This window comes from Colossoma macropomum, unplaced genomic scaffold (assembly GCF_904425465.1).
Source record: "Colossoma macropomum unplaced genomic scaffold, Colossoma_macropomum, whole genome shotgun sequence".
NCBI lineage: Eukaryota > Metazoa > Chordata > Actinopteri > Characiformes > Serrasalmidae > Colossoma > Colossoma macropomum.
In genome coordinates this window covers 24,939,941-24,964,849 of record NW_023494807.1, presented here as the reverse complement: position 1 = coordinate 24,964,849, position 24,909 = coordinate 24,939,941, and the positions used below count along the sequence as shown (strand labels likewise).

General features: G+C 38.1%; 1 protein-coding gene across 2 annotated transcripts in view; it reads right to left on the bottom strand.

Moving 5' to 3' along the window:
• The window catches only part of gpc5c (glypican 5c), a 281,178-nt gene that overhangs the window by 66,857 nt on the left and 189,412 nt on the right, over window positions 1-24,909 (bottom strand). For both annotated transcript variants that reach the window (XM_036555964.1, XM_036555965.1), the window contains one exon: window positions 288-420. In XM_036555964.1, the coding sequence (XP_036411857.1) occupies window positions 288-420 (133 nt within the window). The remainder of the gene's footprint in view (window positions 1-287; window positions 421-24,909) is intronic.

The window sequence follows — 24,909 nt, the reverse complement described above, 5'->3', positions numbered from 1 at the left end:
GCCCAACTATTTCCACTGCGCTGCTAGTCACCTTCTCATCATTCACCCCCATGTACATCTATTGCTACTCCATGTAAAAAAAAAGATGGGAGCAAAATGCTTCTCACAGCCTAAAAATGCAAGCTACATATATGCAAAAACGTGTATTATGAAATGTGATTTTGACTAAATGCAATTTTTACATTTTGAAAACAAAGCTAATAATGCTTCCTACTCAAGCAGATAACATCAAGCTTTAAGTTTTAAGTGTTTAGTGTGAATCGCTTAGCATTAAAGTGTGCACTCACAGATTTTTGGGGTGTCCTCTCCGGATCCTTGGCAGCCGTCCTCGTCGTCACACTCCCCACTGTTCTCTTCACCGCTGCCCAGGTCTTCCCATGATTCTCTGTGCCCAAAGCCTGGCATGCTCTCCTGGATCTCCTGAAACACACCCAAACAAAACACCAACTTTACAGCTAACACAGTAAGAGTCTATCAATGTTTCATTATGCGGAGCAAGCAAATGAGCCGACTCGTTTAATTCCGCATTTATGAGCTACACTGGGGTTGATCATGGGTCAAAGGCAGAGGTCAAATAAACAACTGAGATTTAACGAAAACACAGACAAAAGTGAGAAAATAAAGTAAATCAAGTGAGTGCTCTGCAAATTAAAGAATAGAATTAAATGAACCATGTTTAGACATGGCTGTAACTAAATCTGAGACAAACCCAGACACAAAACACCACATTTATACAGTCGAATGCAAAGGTTTGGGACCCCCAATCAAGTGATATTTTCTAAATCAAAATAAGAACACATCCTTCTGCACATTTTAATGCAAAATTACTGCTTATTTGCTGAAATTAACATTTTGGAAAAAAATAAACATACAATGTAACCTGTACAAAAGGCACAAGCTTATTAATAAAATGCCAGATTTAAACATCAATACTAATTTTCACTTAGGAAATCAACAAAACATGTAGTAATACAGTTACAATATCATGTAATTGGACCTTCGCTTTAGCTGTCACACATGAAATGCAACACCAGTTGACCTCTTAGCTTTACCTTCATGTGCAAGTGAACAGCAGTTTTTGTTAACTTACATAAAAACCAATTAAATGTGCAGGAGTGTTAGCTTGCTTGTTGCATGTGTAAAGCAATAGTCATATTTTAAGAGGATTCAGTGATATCTGGGGGAAGTGTATACAGGACAAAACGTATTAGTGTTGGAATGTTTTAATGTTCAAAATGCACAGTATGGGCAATTTTCAAACATGGCATTCATTTGTTTTCCATAGGAAAAGATGGCTTAAAACGCAGAGTATGTATTTCAGCATTTAACCAGCTGTGAGGTTTTTATTCAGTTACTAATTTTGAGGCTTTTAATTCAATAGATGCTATGATATAGTTGTCAAATACTGTGGAGACAATATGTAATTTTGAAACTGCGGAAGAGTTTAAGTGGTTTATCATCATTATAACCATAAAAAAAAACTTATAAGATGATACAACAGTAAAAATCACTGAATGTCTTTGACCTCAGAGGTCTTGATTACATAACAGTACAACATAATTAACAGACACATGTGAGTAACCATTATTTTTAACCTTTACCTGAACAAACAGAGTTCACTGAGTTCATTCTCATCAAGATTAACTTTGTTTAGAGAGGAAGATGCAACGACCTTTCAGTACCACTCTGACTTTCTGGGATCACATTCTCTACTTAAAGTTCTGGTTTTGGGGGAAATCAACAGTGCTACATTTGGTTCAGAGCGAGTTGATAAACCGCCAGCTTTCAATAGCAGCCAGAACAGGTTTGAGCTTGACATTTTCTAGCTGGTAGTTAGTGTCAATAATGATCAAGCTCCTTTCTCTTTAAATTAATCCCATATTGTTCATTTTTCAATGGATAATCCAATGGTGCAGAACAGGTCTGGACCAAACCAAGGTTTAAAGTAGACCTTACAGACTTAAAAGACTTAAGCATGCAATTATACAACTTTGTGCTAAGTGAAAATACAGTATTATGCAAAAGTTTGAACACCAGTTCAATTACATGTTTTATTGATTTCAACAAAAACAAAAACAAAGTGGAAGTGGAAATTTAAGTTAACATCCCCTACAGGGAAATATATGCCGCATCTATATAAATACAGATATGGCATTTTTTTCTGTACATTTCTGCAAACAGAGCTTAACATACTGGAAAAAATAAAACTTGCCATAACTTTTGCACAGCAACAATTTTTCTTTTACATTTGTCAAATATGTTAAACTCAGCAGAGAACAGGATGTTAAAACTTTTCCTTATGACTATTTTTTGTAGTAAACATTGCTTGTCGTATAAACTGGCTCTGATTAAAAATTTACGCAGCAGTGCAGTCGGTCAGCTTAGGACCCAGTGTGAAAGATGGCACTGATGTGTGTGTATAAGGCTTGGGAATGTGATGTCATTACACAGTGTTTTATTCGTGATCGGCCATAGTGGCAGGGTTTCCTTGACTTTGGTTAATCTGAACCTCACTTAATACACTAAGTACGTTTACAGAACTGACTAGCATGTGGAGCTACATGACTATTAGATCATAGATTTGAGCAAAATTCGGAAAGCAGATCAGAAAGGAAGATTCATTTAGCTATTCAGAGCAGTTCTAGTTAAACAGCACACAGAAAGCACTGCAATGAGAGTGCAGATAAACAAGCCCAAACTCATTTTACACTAATCGTATAAATTCAATGAAATAAATCCTTTATCACTTATCAAAACTTTATCATTTTTGGAATCAGCTTACTTACTCTACACAGTTTTCGAGGGACTTAAAAATCCTGAATTACTGAAGAGAATATGCAGTTAAGCCCCACACCAGCTAGGAAAATGTAGGTAACGTTAGCACGTCCAGAACATCTACTCCACCCGCTATTTGGGAGTTTGTGTGGATCCAGACCATCAATAAAACTCATTATCGTTATACAGGTGTTTGGCATCACTCTGGAGTTGGTTAGGATACACTGCCCTTCTATCTGATTCTATTTTAAGAACAAGCCTGAAAAAACGAAATAAAACAATCTCTTTAAGCTCTCACAGTGTAACTGACTATTAACCCTGCCAACATGGTGGAACAAGCCTGTAATGCTGTGAGACATGATGTCCATTCCCAAGCCCTACTCATTTTCAAAACGTCTTTTTTTTTTTTTTTGGACTGGAAAAATCAGACTTGGTGTGAATATGCCTTTAAGGGAAATTCCACCCATTTTTCAAAATAATTCTCATAATTCAGTTGTTGAGAGGAATTAAACTCAGGTGTCTGGTTCCCATTACCACCACTGTGAACTGACTCTGAGTTTCTTTAGAAGAGAGCATCTCATATCTGAATGACTTGCATCCTAACCATTGAAGAAGTTTTGAAAAATCAGTGGAATTCTCCTTTTGAAGCCTTTAGGAACTGCAGTTAGAGTCCGTGTAAGGGGAAAAAAGATTTGAATTATTTCTCACTCGTAGCTCACTGAAACAAGCAGTGAACGTATGCTGAAAGTGCAGATTCTAAACTTTCAATCAATACCAAGTTTGCGAGCAGGAGATATTTGATTGTGATCTATATGTGAGGGAATGTTACCATTGTGCATCAAATATGTTTAGTGGAAATATATAATATTTATGCAGTCAGAGAGGGAAAGGCTGGGAGTGAGCTGTTAAAACAACATCATGTTACAACATCACTTTACAATTAAAGCTCCAGAATCATTTTGATGGTACACTGACTTAAAATAGGGAGAATGGCGCCTTTGTCATTGCCACTCTGGGCCCAGAACTTCTGCTATAGCACTATGTAACTTTGGAGGAGCAGGCATGTAAACTCTTGTGAGAACTGTGCAATGCTTTACAGCACCTTAACACACACCAACAACTATGGCTCTTCAATTAGCTATAAGGAGAAGCTGGCTTGGTATTCCCAGCATGGACATTATGGCAGAGGCTGCAAAGAGACCAAAGAGCCTCAGCTTGTCAACTAATGCACATGTAGAGCTTTCATAAGGGGAGACCTGCATTTACAACAGTGGTGTAAAAGTAATGTACACTCCGCAACTGCAGGCAGAACCCAGAAGCAAAAAATACCAATTCTCACATAATGCTGCTGTAAGGAAAGCAACGTCACACATTGTGGGCTTTATTGAAAGTGCAAGTGAACACATCCCAGCAGCTCATCTTTCTGCCTTCACTGAGACATTAATCAAGATAAACGTCAACAAGTGCTATGTGTATGTGTCAATACATGAACACGCGTTTGTGCCTTTGCTTTTGATCTGTGTGCGACTATTCGTGACAACAAATCACTCTGATGGGAGCACAATAATACAACCCTCTGATAAGAGGAACCAAAACTTCGACTCAATATCATGAACGAAAAGAGATCTGAAACACTGCTTTCTGTTTAGTTCAACTTTTGAGCTTTAAAACTTTACATCCCTGCATTGTTTTCTTTCCACTTCTTAAATGTCACCGAAGTGCAGAACGCCTGAGTCTTGAGTCGTTTGAAAGAAACTCTTTGCTAACAACACTGAAATAGTGTCTCACTTGCGCCTTCAGGCTGATGAATAAATGAACTTTAAATGAACACCTCCACACTCAACACATCAGCCTCTCTCCTCAAATGGATTCCTTTCTGAAACCTGCTCACTTCCCACTCTCATGGGCTAAAAAGACATCCTTAGTAAAACATTTCTCAATAAAGCATGCTTCCAACCCTTTTTAACTGACCTACCGTTGTGTGCAAGAGGAAAAACTCTGGTCAAATTATATGTTTTGTTGATTTTTGTGAAAAAAAGGTTAACACAAACTCAAGGAACAACCTTAAAAATGGCATTTTTCTGCAATTTCAATACACAGTTCAGACTTATTTGCAGGAAAAAATAAAAGAAACTGTAAAAGGTGCCATTACTTTTACACAGGCCACACTGTGCTTTTTTTCCAACAGGTTAAAGCAGCACTATATATATATATATATATATATAATATATATATATATATATATATATATATATATATGTGTTAAACCTGTAAGTAGCAGCATCACTAAGTAGAGGAAAAAAAACAAAACAACAAAACACTACAATATGGTGTATGTGCGCCAACCTGTCCAACTTGAAACAAACATTTAAAGTGAGAGGTACCAAGACGGATTTGGCAGGAGTTTTTTGGACCACGTCTTTCTTTGGATTTTCCTCCCAACTTAGACGTATCCATTTCCACCCACTAGCTAGGACTCCCTCACCAGATACCACCAGCGCTAGTAGGGTGAAAGCTAGCACAGGCTTCCTCTGAGGCCTGTGAAGCGAGCCACTGGATCTTTTTTAAACTGCCGCTAACGCAAAGCCATTGGAAAGCTAAACGTGTTAGGAGGAACGGTGTTGGGCCAACCGCCAGTTCTGTTATGTCAACCAACAGACGTCTGTGCTGGCAAGTATCGCACTGGGTGATGGAGGAGACATGGTGCCATCCTACCTACCCAGAGAGAGCGAGGCCAACTGTGCTGTCTTGAATTCCCACAGACGGCTGTAGCATCACCAGGGACTGAATTCGCAATCTCCTAATAGGGCCAATGCCAGGGGTCAGCAAGCCAAATGTTAAGAAGAGCCATTCTGTCCTTTCAGCAAAAATCAAACCACCTTGGGAGCCACAACATTTTATGTTCATTTCACCATCTTTGACTGTTTCAGAGTCTAAAGTGAGATCACGTTTTCTAGTTTTCTGTGCACATGTGAACATGTCAAACGAACTTAGACCTCTCTACACAGCCTCGAAAAAACACAAACTCAGATCTGTTTGTTTGTAGTTCATGTTGTGGTCTGATTGATTTGTGTGCTGTGAATACGAAATGGGCTCAGTCTGCTTTAAGGCTTATCGTACACACAGCCACAGTGAGCAGTTAAAAACAGACCACCAAGGATCATTTATAAGGTACTCAGGATAAAGCCTGTCCATGATTTCATGACAAGACAGCAACGCTGACATATTATGTGATTTTACCATGTTAAGCTGCTTTCACACTGAACGCTGAATGAAGGAAAATTCACAGCTGCTCTTTCAAATTGCATTTTTCATTGCAGATGTGGATTTTCGCCGGGTGGAGCTCAGTGATGAGCACAGCGGAAAACGGAACCCACAGTGGCAGACATGCGAGGTCGTTTTTCCAAATTTGTGTGATGCGCTTCAGCCAGTCGTTTCAGCACGGCCAATAGGAGAGCAGTAGGCGTGTCTGGTGGATCCCCTCACCACCTGTAAGGTTAGTTTTATCACAGAACGCTGTGGTCTACAATCTCATCAATGCTGAAAAGGACCAGAGAGAAAACTGAGAGAAAACTCTTTATAGTTCACCTACATTGTGGACACGAAAAGCACTGAGGTCATTTGCAGTTGGTTCCCTTTCAGATTCACTTTAACAGAACCCAGTTCGGTTCATTTCAAAAGAACTATAAGTGAAAACACACTAAGGTGGGGACGACATCTTACCCACACACACACCCACCCCTTTCCCCCATTTATATATACACATACATGCTGACAATGACACACCTGAGCGTGGTCAGCGAGTGTATGATGTAAATCTCTTTGGAGACAGAGTGATAGATGGTGTGTGGCAACCTAGTGCCAGTTATAGAGCTACAGAACTATGCACGGCACTCCCCCCACCTCACCCCACCCCCCCACACACAGCCTGTGACTAACCTAACTGTGCAGTCTGCAGTAAGGTATTACACTCAGTCTGAGTGTAAATATTATCCTTTCATATAGAAATCCACCACACTTCACTGCACGCAGCTTATAACCATTCGAGGGCCAGAAGTTCAGCTCTGTAATCTTTCATTTTTAACTTTATCATCGTCTTTCTTTTCTCTGACACTGACTTGAGCTTGAATGATGGATAGTGTTTCTCCAGAATATCCTGTCTTCTGTAGCTGGTCATCTTCCTCTTTTACCTTCTACACTTCCAAGTACACCTGTCATCCTAAGAATCTGTTCTTCTCGGAATATGTCCGCAATAAGAGAGCTTCAGTTTGGATACGTGGGCTTAAAGTGAGAGGTGAGGTTTGATTTGTTTGAGAATGCATTTGTTTGCTTTCTTTGCCTTTAGACATCAAAGTTCAAAAGCATCTATATTTTTCCAATCTCACTTGTTTATTGCCCAGCTTTCACATCCATGAAGAACCACAGACAAGACAGTTAGAGACCGCAGCCCATCGTTTGATACAAAATTGTTAGCAGTCCTCTAGCTCTTTATTATCGTTAGTTTTTGATGTGTGTAGTTCCAGTAACATTGCTGTGTCTGATACGCGTATACCAGCAATACCCCCGCTACCCTGTCACTGCCACTGCTGTGCTGAAATGATCCATCACCCAAGTAATATCTGGTCAACAGCGGTCCTGTGGTCAGAAACTGAACAATGATGAATGGGGTAGAGAGTGATAGAAAATCATGCATAACAACAGATGTAAGTTCACAATTATACATCTATATAGTGGACCTATAAGGTGGAGCTTAAATTGACTGTCAGGGTAAGTATAAGGAAGGTGTTTCCAATAAAGCGGCCAGTGAGTGAAAGTACAAGATAGGTGTTTCTAATTAAGTGGCCACTGAGTGGAAGTGTACGGTAGGTGTTTCTAATAAAGTGACCAGCAAGAGGAAGTACAAGGTAGGTGTTTCTAATAAAGTGGCCAGCAAGTGGAAGTACAAGGTAGGTGTTTCTAATAAAGTGACCAGTGAGTGGAAGTGTAAGTTAGGTGTTTCTAATAAAGTGGCCAGCAAGTGGAAGTATAAAGTAGGTGTTTCTAATAAAGTGCATGGTGAGTGTATAAAATGCTGTATGTGGCAACCAAACGTCTAAAGTACTTTAATCATAATTAAGCCACCACAAATCACAGAATTAATTCCACCAGTCCACCATGACACACTAAACCACGCCCTCATGCAACGCTGCTTGCATTTTCTTTAAGTTCTTAAGAACTAGTTCCTGTAAAATTAGACATATTAATTTCTTAATTTTATGGTTGTTTACAGAGAGAGAGATCTGGGAGAGAAAAAAAACTGCAGCAAACGCATTTCAACAAATATTAGAGTGCTTTGGGAATACATAAACATCTCACAGATATTTCATTAAGCGTGTCTGCAAGGAAAGCATTAAATCCAATAAAACAGTGTACCTTTATGAGTGCTGTGAAACAGACAGAAGCGATTGTCTCTCAGGCTGAAGTGAGACCTCACCGGCAGCTCAATCAGCCAATTAAAGTTTCATTAGGCAGAGTAGGCAAATGAGTCGAATAATTAAATTCTGTATTCATGAGTTAGAAAAACAAAACGGCTGACGGTGGTTGAACACGGGTCAAGGACAGAGGTCTAATAAACGGTCAGGATTTAATGAAAATACAGACAAAGGTGAGAAGAGACAGTAAATGAAATGTAGTGAGGCCACTACATACTAAAGAACTGAATTCAATGAGGAAGGCATGGGTTAACCCTTACTGTTTTGTTACTATGTTTAAATGTAATTACTTAATTCTATTAATAATTACATAGATACACAATGAAATGCACATACACTTAATTTACATTCTACATCTCTGGGCACTTCTCACCTTTTCTGCTTTGTAAAATTAAAAACTTAAAATCAGACCTTAATCTGCACTCACATATTTCAGCGTTTTCTAATAGATGAAAAAGAAACTATTGGCATAGACAAACATGCTAGCACCTCTATGGGATTTGCAATAAAGTAGCTGCCATGCTAATCTTGGGCTCCAATAACTTTCCCACTTTTGCTAGGTTGTTTACAGAGTCTGTTCAAGCTGGAACACAGATAAATTCTAATAAAAGCCATCCAGGAAGGACAAGCAGCAGTCTTACAAACAATAACTGGGGACCCCCCCAGTTTACACCAAAAAGGGAGCAATTCTATCACTTAGTGGATAATTATTCAAAAGACCTACTCTGTGCATGTATTTTGAGTCCTCACAAGACCAACATTAACATAGTTATTCAATAATTTAGGATCCCTGGGATTTTAAATTAGATGAGCCAAGGCTGTTACCCAGCTTCCCCAGATGATTTGAAAGGCAAAATACAACATATGCATTCATTTGCAGAAGTTTGGTTGCCCCTGGTCAAATGGCATGTTTTGTTGATTTCCTAAGTGAAAATAAGAGACCGCACTTTAATGCAGTTTACTTCCTGAATTTAAAATAATGGAGAAAAAAAATGCAATCTGTGCAAAGTTATTAGCATACTTGTCCACCAAACCAATGTTAAATAAAAAAAATGTCAGGAGTAGAAATTATGCACTATAATTTCCAGAAAAATGCCGTATTTAAGTTTGTTATCTGTAGAGGATGCAAGAATGTATTGTTCACTTTTCATTTGTATGGGGGTATTTAAACTTATACAGTCACAAATTAAACACTGATGCAGCGAAATGTCAAAGTCATAACCATGACTGAACTATCTTGTTCCCACGCCTTAGGCACTGATCCTTTCATTTCCGCTTCTATTCTTTTGCTGTATTTTGCGTACCAAGAGGGAGGTCATGTTTTCCAGTTGTATTAAGACACATGGCTGATATTTTTACTGTTTATCAAACCGTTTGACTGTGTTAGCACAATCTGGCACAGGACAACGAAGGAACAAACAGCATTTTAAAACATTATTTCTAATTTTCATTAGCATCCAAATTGTTTTAGGATTTGACAAATTTTTGGCTGAAAATGATCTGAAAAGTGGCACTTTCAGGTTGCAGTGGTCACAATTTCAGTGCATGCCCAGTTTTCTATGTTCTACATTTGTTTTCCCAGAGGAGAGGTGCATATTTGTACCTTTATTTTAACTTTTTTAAAAAGCCTGAAGACAAGACATGATATCTGGAGTTAGCAAAACTTAAAAAATAATTGCAATGGAACATACTGCCTAACAAAAGGTACTAAAGAAGTACCCTTGATGGTCCCAGTCCGGAGACAAACGTTTTTACCCTGCAAGGTAGAGTTTAGTTCTATTTTGTCTGAAAGTGTACAGTATGTAGGTCAGGTATGTTTTACTCTTCATTTATTTTTTCATATATGGCTGCAAATGTGTCACACAAACATGTCACAAAAACTCATGTGTGGACAGAAACTACAGAAACTTCGAAAAACTTTGCTGCAATAGTATAAACATCTTTAGTAATGTGTAGGAGATGACTATTATCTTGTTCCCACATCTAAAAAATTCACGTTCATGTGATAATTATCTCGTTCCAACATCTTACTAAATCATAGCCATGACTTTTAACTCATTCTCAGGCCTTATGAAGTCATGGCCATGACTTAATTATCTTGTTCCTAGGCCTTATTAAGTCATGGCCATATGTTGCCACATTTTCACATCTTAAATCATGGCCATTAATTAACTCTCTTGTTCCCACACCTTACTACGTCGTGGCCAAGACTTAATTATCTTATGCTTTATTAAGTCATGGCCATTATTACGTCGTGAACATGACTTAATTAGCTCGTCCCCACAGCTTAGCAAGTTGTGGCCACGCATTTTTATTTTTTTTTATCATCGAAAAAGATACATCAACACCAGGCCTCCATAACTATAATCTTGTGGTGGTCCGACAAACACTATTTTGTTTACAAGATCTGTATACCTCAGGAAACCAGAAGAGGTTGTTCAGTGCATCATGGGAATGCATGTCGACTGTCAGTTAAATCTCTACTTCGTTGCCAAATCTTTTTCTCGCTCCCTCTTCACTCGTATCCCACACACACACACTCAGGCACACAAACCCTCTAGAGACGCAAAGATACATGCATGCATACACATGAACACACACAGGTAAACATACACAAGCACAAACCCATCAGCACATAAATATGTAGATATACACACTCTTAGAAACACCCCCCCAACACACACACACACACACACACACGTACACACACACACACGTACACACACAGAGAGGCTGGTTCCAGCATGCTGCTGTGTAATCCCTGGCATATGAAACAATGCACAGACTGTTCAGAGCTTTGGCGCTAATTTCCACCACCACTCTCCTCACACAACATTAAAACATCCCCCATTACCCATCCACGTTGAACCAGCGCGGCCCAGTGCTAGACACTGGTGGATGACCTTTCACATGGATCTGAAAACAACAGTTCAAAAAAAGAAAATGCACATAAAAAATGCACTATTTTCCCATTACTCAAGATGTAGTCAGTCAGCCAAGACAGGTTCAGTATCTAAAGTTTACTTTTTTGGTTTTGACCTGGAGCTACATGGCAAATGTAGCTAACAAGTAATGGATGCTTTTAATAGAAGTTGTTAAGACATCTCAAACTTCTGTGGTTTCTGACACTGTTTAACACGGTTATCTATTTAACTACACAAAAGAAAACATTGAGTCGTCAATATGGTCACTACTACTGCTTTTAAAGACAGTACATTTGTTTGTTCGTTCATTTAGTATGTAGAAATTCTTCCTAAGTTCTCTGCAGTTGACTTGCGTAGCTGCTAGCTAGGTTACAGCAGTTGACTTAGATAGTTAACAACCAAGTTAAGGCTTCAAGATGGCTGCTACTACTGTTTTTATCTATGCTAAAAACTTTTGTTCATTTCTATAGATATAAAGTCTATGTGAGTTTACTTAAAGTTGCACTATGCAAAATATTTCTTACAATTAAAAAGTAGCATTACTGAGTCAGGCCCCAAAAAACAAACATACTAAAATATGGTGTGCACGAGCTGCTGCGAGTGGCCCTGTAAAACCCCCATAATTATTATAATGAAGTCAGAGGAGTCTTGTCAGATTTCGTGGGAGTTTTTTGGACCATATCATACATCGTTACATATAAATGTCACATCACAGGCTCAAAAAGAAGGTTTTTGATTTGATCTCACCAAACTGATGCTTGAAGGCAGCGTCCATGTGTGTCAAGCATATGAGAGTAACGAGGGTCAGTTCAGTTCTTATCTGCTGTGTTCGACTGAAGCTCATAACTTGGAATTTCCAACCTCTGACTAGAAATAGAAAACACTGAATCCTCCCCCCTCAACTAGGAATTCCTACTCGTAGAGTTTGTAGTAGAGTTTTGATGGCATATTAACATGGCAGCTCACAACATTCACTGTAATAAAGAACCACTACAGCAGTATTTGTTTTAGATCAATGAACATACAGACAGCCCTGAAAGTAAAACTGTAGGACACCTTTAGATCCCATTAGGAAATCATCAAATGCATCTGCAATCAGTCCCAGTCAAACACCAGTTAAACCATCAGAATCCTTTGCACTGTGATATCAACCCATAAGGAAAGCACAAAATACCATTAGTGACTATTGGACACCACCAAAAACCAACAGAAACTTATAAGATTTCTATGATTTTTTTTTCTCCAGCAGAGACAGTTGTTGGTTAGATCTAACACTGACCATAGAGTTCACTGATTTGAGAAGATATACATCATAAATGTCAAAGTACGCCTAACGCTAGCTGGCTGGCTTCTTGCTAACAAAACTCACTGTCATGGAGGCCTGCATGTTTTTTCAAACTTTCCTGCTCAGACAGAATTACAAGACAATGTAATTCAGAGCTCCTACATCCCATTTCCGAGTTAAGTTGAATGCAGCATTAATCCATTATAAGCTGGACAGCCGAAAACCAGTCTTAGATCAGCACTTTCAGGACGTTGATGAGCGTGAATCTGGGATTTATTACATGCAGGTTTTACGGTTGGCATAAGGGTGGAGAAAGAAGTTCTTAAATTGTCCTGAGCTTCTTCGCTGGAATCATTCCCAAACCATGCATGGGACATTTGACGGACTGTTACAGAACATTGATGCTGCTATTAATTCACATTTTTAAATAATTCTGAACTGCGCACCATTAGTACTACTGCACAGCTACAATATCAAGTCGGAGCAATCCTTCATGAAATGCATGTGGAATGTAAGCTTTACATAAGATTATACAAACTTTAAGGTGGGCAGCTGAATTATCTGTAGATTTTAACTTTTTTTGACTTATATATATATATATATATATATATATATATATATATATATATATATATATATATATATGACCTGTGCAAAAGTTATAGCACACTACATTTTTTTCCCCAATACGCAAATGAATAGAAATTGTGCACTTAAACTGTAGAAAATGGCATAATTAAGTTCCCTGCAGAGGATGTGTCAATTTCAACAAAACATGTCATTGACCAAGATGGTGAAACTTTCGCATACGACTACAGGATAAACAGTTAAAATTTCACTATAAACTACAAAACTATGCGTTAAGATTTAATTTTATTTAAATTTTAAGCTATTCACACACCACTCATTATCGAATCACTGAAAACTCAGGTTTGCTTGTATGTGTGACAGTATAGTTTATTCCTTTTTAGTGTAACTTTTTGCGTTGCTTCATTCCCTTTTACCATCACTGACAACACACACATCTGCTCTAGTCAGAAACTGGTTGATACTGTGAGTAATTTAAACTGGACTGCAGGTTTGTTCAGATGAGGCTTTTAGCAACAGCAGAGTAGACAGTGCTCAGCTAGCTTGCAGCTGTCCTTAAAAAGCCAAAACAACCTAGAATGGATACACTTCTAAACTTTCCCACATGCACTGAAATCACAGAAACTAAAGGTGTGTTCTCTGTAATTCTATTTATTTTTACAGTTTTGATTTAGTTTTTTGCAGCTAAATTTGTTTTCATAACAGTTTTCATTAATGATAACCCTGGTGTGGGTGGGTGTGCCTGTATTGTTTTATTCTCTTTATGGGGACCAAACATCCCCACAGTGATAGGAAAACATAAGAGCTTTGAGACAGAGAAGTATTTTCTCTGAGAAACTTCAGCAGAACACTCAAAATCCAAAAGAGTTCCTTTTATAGTTTCTGAGGTTAAGGTTGGATTTAGGTAGAGCGGTATTTAGCTACGGAAATTGAACAGCTTCATAAAGAGGTGTGTGTGTGTGTGTGTGGAAAGCAGTAGGAAGGAGTAATGTGTTTCTTTATATGGGAGAATTACTTCGCCATCCAAGGACAAATCTGGTATTTACACTCAAAATGCTTTCAATGTAGCTTCAACTTGTGAAAAAATATGCAGTAACTTGCCCAGTGCTTTCTCCTCAAAGTCTACAGCAAGGAGAGCCAAAGACACACACACACACACACACACACACACACACACACACACACACACACACAGAGACACAGAGCACCCAGTGGAATGCATTAGATTAAATTCCTCTCTCTGTCTTTGGAATTCTATTGACTACAAATCCCAGGTTGCCAGGAGTGACCGATCCCCTGTCAAGAGAAGTTGTGTGTGGTGTGTGTGTGTGTGTGTCAGAGAGTGAGCGAGCGAGAGAGAGAGAGAGAATGAGACCAAGCGAGCAAGAGCAAGGGAAAAAGCGAGGGAGGGAGCGAGCGAGAGAGAGAGAGAGAGTGTGAGTGTGTGTGCGTGTGAGAGAGAGAGAGAGAGAGAGAGAGAGAGAGAGAGAGAGAGAGAGAGAGAGAGAGACTAATTGCCTCTGCTGGTTTGTTGAAAAGCCAACCAGTGGGGCTCCAAAAGCACATTCCAGAGGTATATGAAATAGTTGGGGGTAAAATATGATATTATGGCCACAGTGTGGCATACAGTGCACTACAGAGAGAGAGAGAGAGAGAGAGAGAGAGAGAGTGAGAGAGACAGACAGAGAGATGGAGAGAGAGAGAAAGAGAGAGAGAGAGAGAGAGAGAGAGAGAGAGAGAGGTACAGTAGGTATGAACAGATTTATGAGCAGAGTGAAAGAGGAGGAGGACAATAGCACACTGGAGAGCCGTCAGACACATATGAAGACATCCCTTAGTCATTAAAGGGCAACAGAGCAGTCAATGTGTGTGTGTGTGTGTGTGTGTGTGTGTGTGTGTGTGCGTGTGCACGAGTGAAACAGCTTCAGGGCCAAGATTTCTTTCTCACGACTCTCTAAAGAGATTTTTTGGAGTGATGGTTGCTAAGGTCCCAATCTGTGATCTTTCTCAGTGCTGTCATCAACACACACACAGTTAGGCTGCTTGTGTGTTTGTGGCTCATAGCCTAATCCTGACAGGCCACACTACATCACTACCTGTCTGTGTGGCAGGGGAGGGATATATGTACGCACACACACACATATATGTGTATATATATATATATACACACTATTCAACAATGAAGTATTAACATAATATATTAATTAGCAAAACTTTATATTACTAAGCTTTTTACCTCTCTCTCTCCACACAACCAAAAATGCTCATCGCAAAATAGTGGATGCTTTGGTCTTTGAACCATGTTCTTGATCTGGGTGGTGGACCTTTGTCTCCATCTTCTCTAAATGGTTCTTTGCATGGTTTTATACAGAACCATTTACAACACATTCTCCATCAAGCTAAAGAACCATTTCACTCTTAAAGAACCATTTAATTATTATTATTATTAATTAGCAGGGGAAGACAAAAAAGAAAGCCAAATAGAACCGAGATTTTGCAGGCTGACTACAGACTTTACACTTTATATTCACATACAGCTACACAATATCAAAGCATTTCTTTATGCATACATCAACTTTCCAGGAGAAAACAGCATGATCATGTGACCGTGTGTGACGTACACATCCAGGTTCATAGAAAATACAAAACGTGCCTTCTCCAGTCATTTTATTGCCGTCTGGATATGCGACTTTTATAACTGAGACGCGTTTCTTTCCTGATAAACTAATCCAATCTGAATAGAGTCTTTAATCTGATTGGTTGAATGTGATTGGCTGCTTCTTTCCAAATAACGGAATTTCCTCTTTCCAATTTTTACAGATGTGTACGGGTTTGCAGGAGTAGTGAGTACTATGAAGTAATGAGTATTAAATATGTAATAAATAAAAGTAATCCCATCACAATTTAAGAGAGGCAATTAGCCATTTGCAATGGACTGCTTTTTAACTACCATCATACTTGCTCAGTGGTGGTCCTGTGGAAGTCTTGACCACTGATGAATAGGGAAAGGGGGTCTAACAAATTATGCAGAGAAACAGATGGACTGCAGTCTGTACTGTAGAACTACAAAGTGCTCCTATATAGTAAGCGGACCTGATCAAATGGACAATTAATGTAGATGCAAGGGAGAAGTACTTAATAAAGTGACCGATACACCCATATTAAAACAAACCCAACTCAATATAAAACACACCAAACGTTCCATATACCATCCTTGCCTAATTTCCTTTCCTTCTTTCTTTCGCAGTACAGTGACCTCTTCTCCTCCAGAAATAGGGAATTTTTACCAGCTCCACACTGCTTCACCACTAAGCTCACATTTTCCATGGATGCACCATCCTCTCAGGCTCTACGTAGGCCAAGGCCAGCCATTCAGACTCTAATTCCATTTCTCATGGGCCTCTGTGGACTTGAACAGTACTGCAAAGAAGCCAGAACACAGCAGGCCTCATTAAAAGAATACCTCAATCAAGCAATGCTAATGCTGCTAACAATGAACTACAGCTAGTTTTGCCAGAGCATGCTAACATTCCCTCAGTGACGTATTCTTTAAACTACTGCCTTTAACTAACACTTTGTAGAATAGTTTGGGATGCTAGCATTGTGGAGAATAATGAAAACGAATATGCACCAGTTGAAGTTTTACTTTTATGCTAATAGACGCATGTTACATTTAGAGTTAGATTCATGCTAATAGGTGACTACAGGCTACGGTTAGCATTTATGATCGAGCTCTCTTTAATGGTAGCAGGCCAGAGAAAGCTGCACTATGAGACAGGATGCGAGTTTGTAAAGCTAGCCTGAGGGTTATGACAGAGCCTATAAAGCACAGCATTAGCCAATTCATTTGAACTGCAGTAAGAGGCATTTGGAGACTCATTAAAAAGTTTAGTGACTCATATGTGAGTCTGTCTCTCAGAGGAAGCAGGGGAGAGGGTGAGAGAGAGAGAGAGAGAGAGAGAGAGAGAGAGAGAGATTTACTCTGAATAAGAAATCATGTTGAGAAACTAATTCATGCTATTAAGAGAATAATTACTTGGATTATTATTAAAATATTAATTATAATTATTAAAATAAGTCATACAGTAACATAAAGAGATCATACATACAAAAAGTGCATTTTTAAATAATTATTTAATTAATACATGAAAACAAAAAATAAATAAAAAGACAGTTACATCTCCAATCACTATGCCATAGCCATCCAAAAACAAAAATGATCAACACACCAATATATATTTTTTGGTATGTAATTTAACATTCCATATTTTTAAAATAATAGCAAAAGAAAAAAAGTAAATAAAGACTTAAAAACTCAAAATAGTGGCGGGGAAAAGCATGCACACAGCGCAGGGCTGTAGTCATGGGTAGGCCTGAGTGGGCCTGGGCCTACCCAGACTGATCAAAGGCAAGGAAAGAACACCTACGAAGTTGAATTTTTTTAAGATAATGCAATTTGATTTGTTTTCTTGAATGCTGTTACTGGCTGTGTTTACATGCAAAGATTGTCACCAATCCGATTGGATTCATTCTGATTATAGATTAAGACTGGGGTGTTTATTTGCTCACTCTACTCAACAATCTGATAAAAATCTCTGTTGACATACACAATGCAAGTAATCGGATCCAAACGTCTGTGTATACATAGAGTACCATTTAGTGTAAACACTACCATGACACGTTACCATTCCGAGACCATCCATCCATCCTGATAACTTCTTTATTTATTTATTAACTCTTTTAAAGTTTGAAGATAACGGTGTTTACATGGCTTTTATTCTTCTATTTAATAGATTATTTACAGGTTCACCCACCTCGTTCAATCAGACAGAAATTGTATTTGGAATGGTCTCAATCAGACTATTCTATCCTGATTGAGGTATTAATTGGATTATTAACACATTACCAGATTGTAAACGTGGCAACTACAGCACAGCCAATCAAATTATTACTCCACGCACAGCTCTGGTTTATTATCTCAGCCCTTCAAAAAGTGTATAGCAACTGTTGCAGTCCACTATTGCCTCATGTCTTCAGTTCGTCACCAACGTGCATCTGTTTGAATTTGGAGCTCCAGTGGCGGTTTAAAGATGTAACTGGGAACTCTCAAAAGTGAGATTTCGTCCTGTAGAGTATGTCATTTTCCAGCCACCCGAAGCCAAAAAAAAGCTGTCAGTTTTCAATTGTCATCGTTTTTACTATAAAGGCTGAAATGGGCTTTGAAAATGTCAAAGCAAACATCTAATGTTACTTCAGTGAATCAGACATAAATGCACCATAAACTTTTTTTGATGCCTGCCGTGCCAATATGTTTTTGTCTAAGATAATAAGGTCTAGGTTTTTAAGTTTGCTGTGTTGCTTTCCCTGCCTCTGCACATCTCAGCTGTCTGATTTTAATGAAGTTATGTCATCTTCAATGGGCAAACATGTCTGTGGCAAGCAGATGCATGCTTTACAGACTTTCTAGTGAAATATATCAGTGTTTGTTGTGTTTATGTGCATCCAGTATTCTTGTTGATTGCCATAATATGGTGATAGCACATGGCAGAAGTGTTGGAAACAGGTAGGATGATGACTACATGGGTATCAGGAATAGGCTACAGCCTCATGTAATAACACTGTGGGACATTAGCACATTTGGAAGTTCTATCTACCAATTTGGCCTACCTAAAATGTTTTTCTACTAATGGCACTAACACAGAGGTTTAAATTAAAACGTGTTCAAAAACTGCAGTTATTTGAATGCACCATTAAAGACATTCACTTGATTTCAGTACAGCAAGAGAAGAAGGGGCAATAAAACTGGCTGCTTTAAAGTCTGTGTAAAAAAGCTTGTGGCCTTGACAGCAAGGGAAGTGAGAGCTGTAAAAACAGAGATGCTGACTTTCCCTGACCACTTTACTCTCCCAGGATGAGTGAAGACATAAAGAACACTGCATGATACACACACACACATACAGCCTGAGTACACTCTTGCTGAGGGGAGAGTGCAGAGAAGAGATGCTTTGATATAGAATACTACAGGGTAGTCACCCACAGCCACTTATCAACACACCCTCCAGCTAACCCCCATTCATACAGCCAACTGGGACTATTAACACTGCTCACAACAGTGTGTGTGTGTGTGTGTGTGGTGCTTTTATCTGTCTTTGTGTGCTTGTCTTTCTACTCTTCTCTCAAATTGTCAGTATGTTTATCTGTTTTCTATTGACTACCTCTTCTGCTTCTGTTTAGGCCTAACATCACACTTTCACTGTAGAACACAACAACACTGATCGTTCCAGCTCTAAAATCCACATAAAAGCCACATTTGACTGTAAAATACTTAACGCAGAGTCATATGTTTACATGTGGGTCACAGATGTTTTGTTGATTTCAAAATAACATCCTCTACGGAGAGCAAAACATTCTGCATTTTGAGGCACAATTACTGTATATTTGCTGAATTTTACATATATTTAATAAAAATAATAATAAAATAAAATAACACAGCCGGCGCAAGTTATGGCAAATTTTATAATTTATCTTTTATTTCTTTTCCAATACGTTAAACATAAAATCAACAGAAACTCTGCGCTAAAAATTTGCAGAAAAATTATACATTGAAGTGTGTAAACACTGAAGGATGTGTTATATTTACTTATTTTTACTTAGAAAATCAACAAAACATGCCATTTGACCAGGGGTGCTCAAGTGTTTGCATACGACTTTGTACACATGACCACATGCATCGGCACACTATTAAAGACCATTATAATGTTGTATGTGGAATTATCACATTTCTAGGCAACCACAGCCTCAGATGATTTCAAGAAGGGTTTATAATTTTGGTACCACCTTAAAATAAGACTACCCTTATAAAGCGGCCATGAATGGTTTAAGATGAGTTTTTAATGGTTAGTAACTAGGTCATAAACACCTTAAAGTGAATAATACGCAGTTACAACACATACAAAAAAAGCCAAGCACTGACATGTTGTTTGCCTAATAATGAACCCTCATTCATTTATACTATTAAACCTCAGATTTTCATGTTTACTGATCTTACTTTGTCTTCTGTATCAGTCAGCAGTAAACCTGTTAGCTTCATTACATTCATATTCATCAGATAAAACAGCTTATTTATATATAACAGCTTAGCTTTTGCCCTTTTTATTAACGTGTTATAACTGCTTGTTCAGTTTTTATTAACATGTTATAACTGCATGATTTTTAAAGTGTTTATCACCTAATTAATAACCACTTACAGATTACTTTCAAACCATTCATAAATGTTTTATAAGGGTAGTCTATTTTTTAAAGTGGTACCAAAATCTTTAAACCAGCATTAATTCTAGATTGGAACTCATCCTTTCTGTGGACACAAAGAAAACCAGAGTGGAGTGTCTAAATACAAAAAGCCTAGAGTTAAGCAACTAGTGTTGTTACTGTGCAACAGGTGGGATGATACAGATATGGTGAAAAATAAGATATAACAGGGGCAGAACGCTTTTCTGTCAGATTGTGTGGTCTGAGCTTACTGCAGAAGCCTATTAGGTAGGTGTTTCTAATAAAGTGGGTGGTGAGTGTATGATGGACAGAGTTTGGAGTGGGTGAGATGAAAGGCTGAGGGCAGATGAATGAGAGATAAAGAGAGATATAAGATAGAATGTGAATGAGATGACCTTTAGTTCTAACATAATCACACAAAGCTGCACCATGCTGCCTTATCACTACCAACCTAAAGCACAACCAAACTGACTCATAATCAATGCTATTGACTGACTGCAGCGAATTCAGTGATTCATCAAAACTCTCTAATTGTACACAACACTCCCATAGATCAGCGTCAAGGTTTCCAGCTCTCACTTGCACTCTAAGCAAGCTAAGCTCAGGAATCCAGTTCCTTCTGGTGGTTTTCATAATATTTTTACAACTCTAACAACCTCAACCTCATCAAGTGAGCCAAGGAATTTTTTATTATTATTTGATATTGTCTTTAATAGCTTATAATCATTAGTTGTATCTAATCTGGCATTTTGAATATCTGTAGTGTTCTGTCTTTGTAGTTTTTCAGACACGCACACTGAACATACCATTTTTATGAGCCTACACCATAAGCCTACATTATTAACTTCACATAAAATAAATGTTTTGGTCTCAGACTTTTGTGGCTAGACTTAAGGCAGTCAGAGCCGAGTTGAGCTGAAGTGCCAAATGCAGTGGTCGTCTGTGAAGCAGACTATTCTGATGGCTCTGGCCAGCTGCAGTTAGTGAACTGGCTAACTCAGCACACCGTGAGCGGGTTGGAATGACCTTATTCTGCAATGTTTTTAAGTTCAAGTTTACATTTTGTGGACTTTTGTAGACAGTTGTGGTCTGACATGTTGATAAAGTGGTTCAAAAGGAACTGTTTAACTGTTTTATTCTGTGTAAACCTGGCTACTTGCTCATTCTAATTTAATGCTATCCAACTAGCCAACGTGGGTAAGCTTCTATTAATGATGGAATATCCTGTTTGTTTACAAGTGAGAAAATGTACTGTATAATAAGCTCTTCACTGGTAACACTAACAAATTAAAAGGTAAGACTGAATGCTGCAATTTTAGTAGTTAAATTTGCTATATTTGAGACCTTAGTATCTGATCTATTAAAAGAGTATGTTAGCCTGCATATCAATTTTATGCACTTAATCTGATCAATAATATGGATTTAATGTCTCAGTGGCTGGTCTTGAATTAGCATCATCACTTAAGGCCTACTAGGCTAGCTAGCTGCCACTAGCACTAATTATAAAAAAGCTGATGCATCAATGCATCATTTACTTGAAAACAGTATTATAAAGCTTTTAATACTCACAATATGCTCTCATCCCAGCAGTACACTGCAATACACTACAGGAGGCATAGGGACAATGTAGCTTCTACTGTTTCATTTAACATAAAAGAAAAAGAAAAATCACTCGTTGCACAGATGTAACTTTGATGATGAGGGTGCTGTGATGGAGCAACGTGAGCGAAAACAATACAAATGATATTGCTTTAACTAGCTGCTTATGGAAATAAACATTAGTTAAAGCCCTAAATCAATTGTGTCTAAAGAAATAGCCCCTCCCCCCACACTGAAAGTCCCAATATTATTTGTCCTTAAACAATTAGGCTGTATAATTACTTAATTTGATACAGTTAGTTGTAATCCCTTAACCCAAACAGTTGTGTACTAAAAAAAGCTGAATAAGAGAGAATAAGTTGGAAGTAGCAGTTGGAATAGTGTAGTGGGGTAACACTGCTGCCCTCTATGTGGCAGCACTCTATGCTACACCAACAAGAGTCCTTGGGCAAGACTCCTAATGCTACATTTGCCTACATCTGTAACATGACTAAACTGTAAGTTGCTCTGCATAAGAGCAAATGCCATAACATGTAAATGAGAATATGAGTGAGTTTCCCCAGAGTTCTTAGCAGTTTTGTTGATTTTTGTTTATTAGTTCTTACTTTTCCTTCATATGCAGTTTTCACTTAAACATTTTAATGTCATATATAGATTATAAGGAAGATTCTACCGAATTAATTCAAATTGGTTTCCCACAGTAAAAAACACTTAAAACACTTAAAAACAAGGAAGGATTCAGACATTATAAGGATATTTACAAGGATTATTTATGATCTATTTAAGCTCAAGCATTAATTGAGACAGTTATAAGCTAAATATATACACAATCATTACTTATAGGGTATTCCCAGAGGTGTCTGTCCCAAACACAATGTTTAAGATCTTTTTGATTTCTTTTAAAGTGAAGCTGAAAGATTTAGATGTATCATAAACAAAAAGAAAAAAAGTCTTTCAAAAAATGCAGGTTCAAAGTTTGTGTCACTACTGAAACACAGAGTTTTAGTCCGTAGTCAGAGCCTTATTTTAGCCACGCCCCTGCAGTTTAGAGCAGGACGTGAGATGGCATCCCTGTCCCTCATGGCCACATGGTGAGCAGTTAGACCCCATTGTTTTGAAGTAAGTGTGTCCCAAAGTCGGAAAATCCATGTGCAACATTTAGAACGGTCAGTACCGAAACACATTTACTGCAATTAAGTATTTTTTTGTGTGTTTTTTAATAAAAATCCTATGATTTTATGTGTGTACAACTGTTCAAAGCTGTGTTTGCTTGTCATGTACTGGCTAGCATCTTTCAATTTAGCTCAAAAAGAGCTAAAATTGTCACTACCGAAACAGTCACTACTGAAACATTTGGTAAAATTTCAGAGATCTTATTATAGTACTGGTAGAGGAAAAAAAGGTACAGGATCACTCAAACCAAATATATTTTAGTCTGAAGTCCAAGCCCAAGACGTGTTTTGAACTCAATCAATTCAGTAGAATGATCCACATATGATTTGAACTTTACATATTTTAGTTATTCTAACCATGACAGTGTTTGAAACGAAGTCTCTGTGCAGTGGTCAGTTTGTGTGGTTGTAGCAAGGGAACTTAAGTTACTGCCAGCTCAGCAGTCTTTTTAAAGGCTGGTGTAATGCACATAACTCAAAGAAGAAAGAACACTGAAAGAGATGTTTTCCCTACATCTTACGCTGTGATTGTTACAATTGTGAACACAAGCTGAGTCACTTTAACATAACATAAAATTAAATGGTATAAAAATCAAAATATGTAAAACGATATAAAATCAGTGATATACACTTAAACTAAACGAGGAGGCATGTAGTAATTACTGCAACACTATAGTCTGAGTGATAACTACCTATAATTTGTCTGTGAAACTACTGGCTTACATGGATTCAACAGAACAACTAAGCAATATAACATGAGAGGGAGTGTGATATCGCGAAATAACATCACGGCTGTGATTTGGTCGCAAGCATGAGCCAAAGACTTTGTGCACAAAGTAAGAAGTAAACACGTTCAAATGGCTTGAGTGTCTCCTACAACTGTCAAAGTCACTGCTTAGCAACAGCATCTCAGCGGAGTGATACAGCGTACCTTCTCAACCAGCGTACCTTCTCAACCATTCAGCTTGTGTGGCCAGAATTAACTGTTGTATAAATAACTATAACTTACTTTTATAACTAAAAATCATTTAAAAATGTACATAAGCTGAACTAATAGTTTAAAAGAGAAAGTATCTGCAAACTTTTATAGAGGCAAAGAAAGACAAGAGAAAAGAGAGAGAAAGTCAGAGAAAGATGGATAGCGATGCGTGTAATGAATGGCCGTTCTAACCCTCAGGTCGGCACTACAGGACCCAGAACGGCTGTAGTGAATGTCCACACCCAGATCCAGCTGCTCCACTTTATTCACAGAGCATCAGACCAACTTATCGCTCGGTGTGTGTGTGTGTGTGCGTGTGTGTGTGTATATACACTGTAAGGCTGTGAAGTGATGGACAGTGGCCATAGAATGTCTGATTCATTCATCACTTTCATGTTGAACTGTTAAACTTCTGCAAAGGGGGCTTTTTTACTGTCCTCCACTGTGCTGTCCAAACCGCTCTGTGTGTGTGTGTGAGTGTGTGTGTGTTACACCCCAACACACACACACACACACCGAGTGGTTTGGACAGCACAGTGGAAGTATGTAGTGTTGTGTCCATCTTACTTTAACTGTGACTGCTAATAATAAAAATAAATAAAAAAAAACTGAACTTCAAAATAAAAGTAGTAAACTGAATCTAGAAGCTAAACTGAAGCACTGTTCAAAAGATATAAATAGATATAAAAATATATAAAATCGGATTTGGAGAGAAAATCAGATTTGGGTCACTTTTACCTGTTGTGTGAATGTAGCTTTGGCGTTCTCCTTCGTGTATGTCGAGCTGTCTGATAACGCTGTGTTAGCAGCAGTTCAGAAAAACACAGGAAACAAGTTAACCCTCACG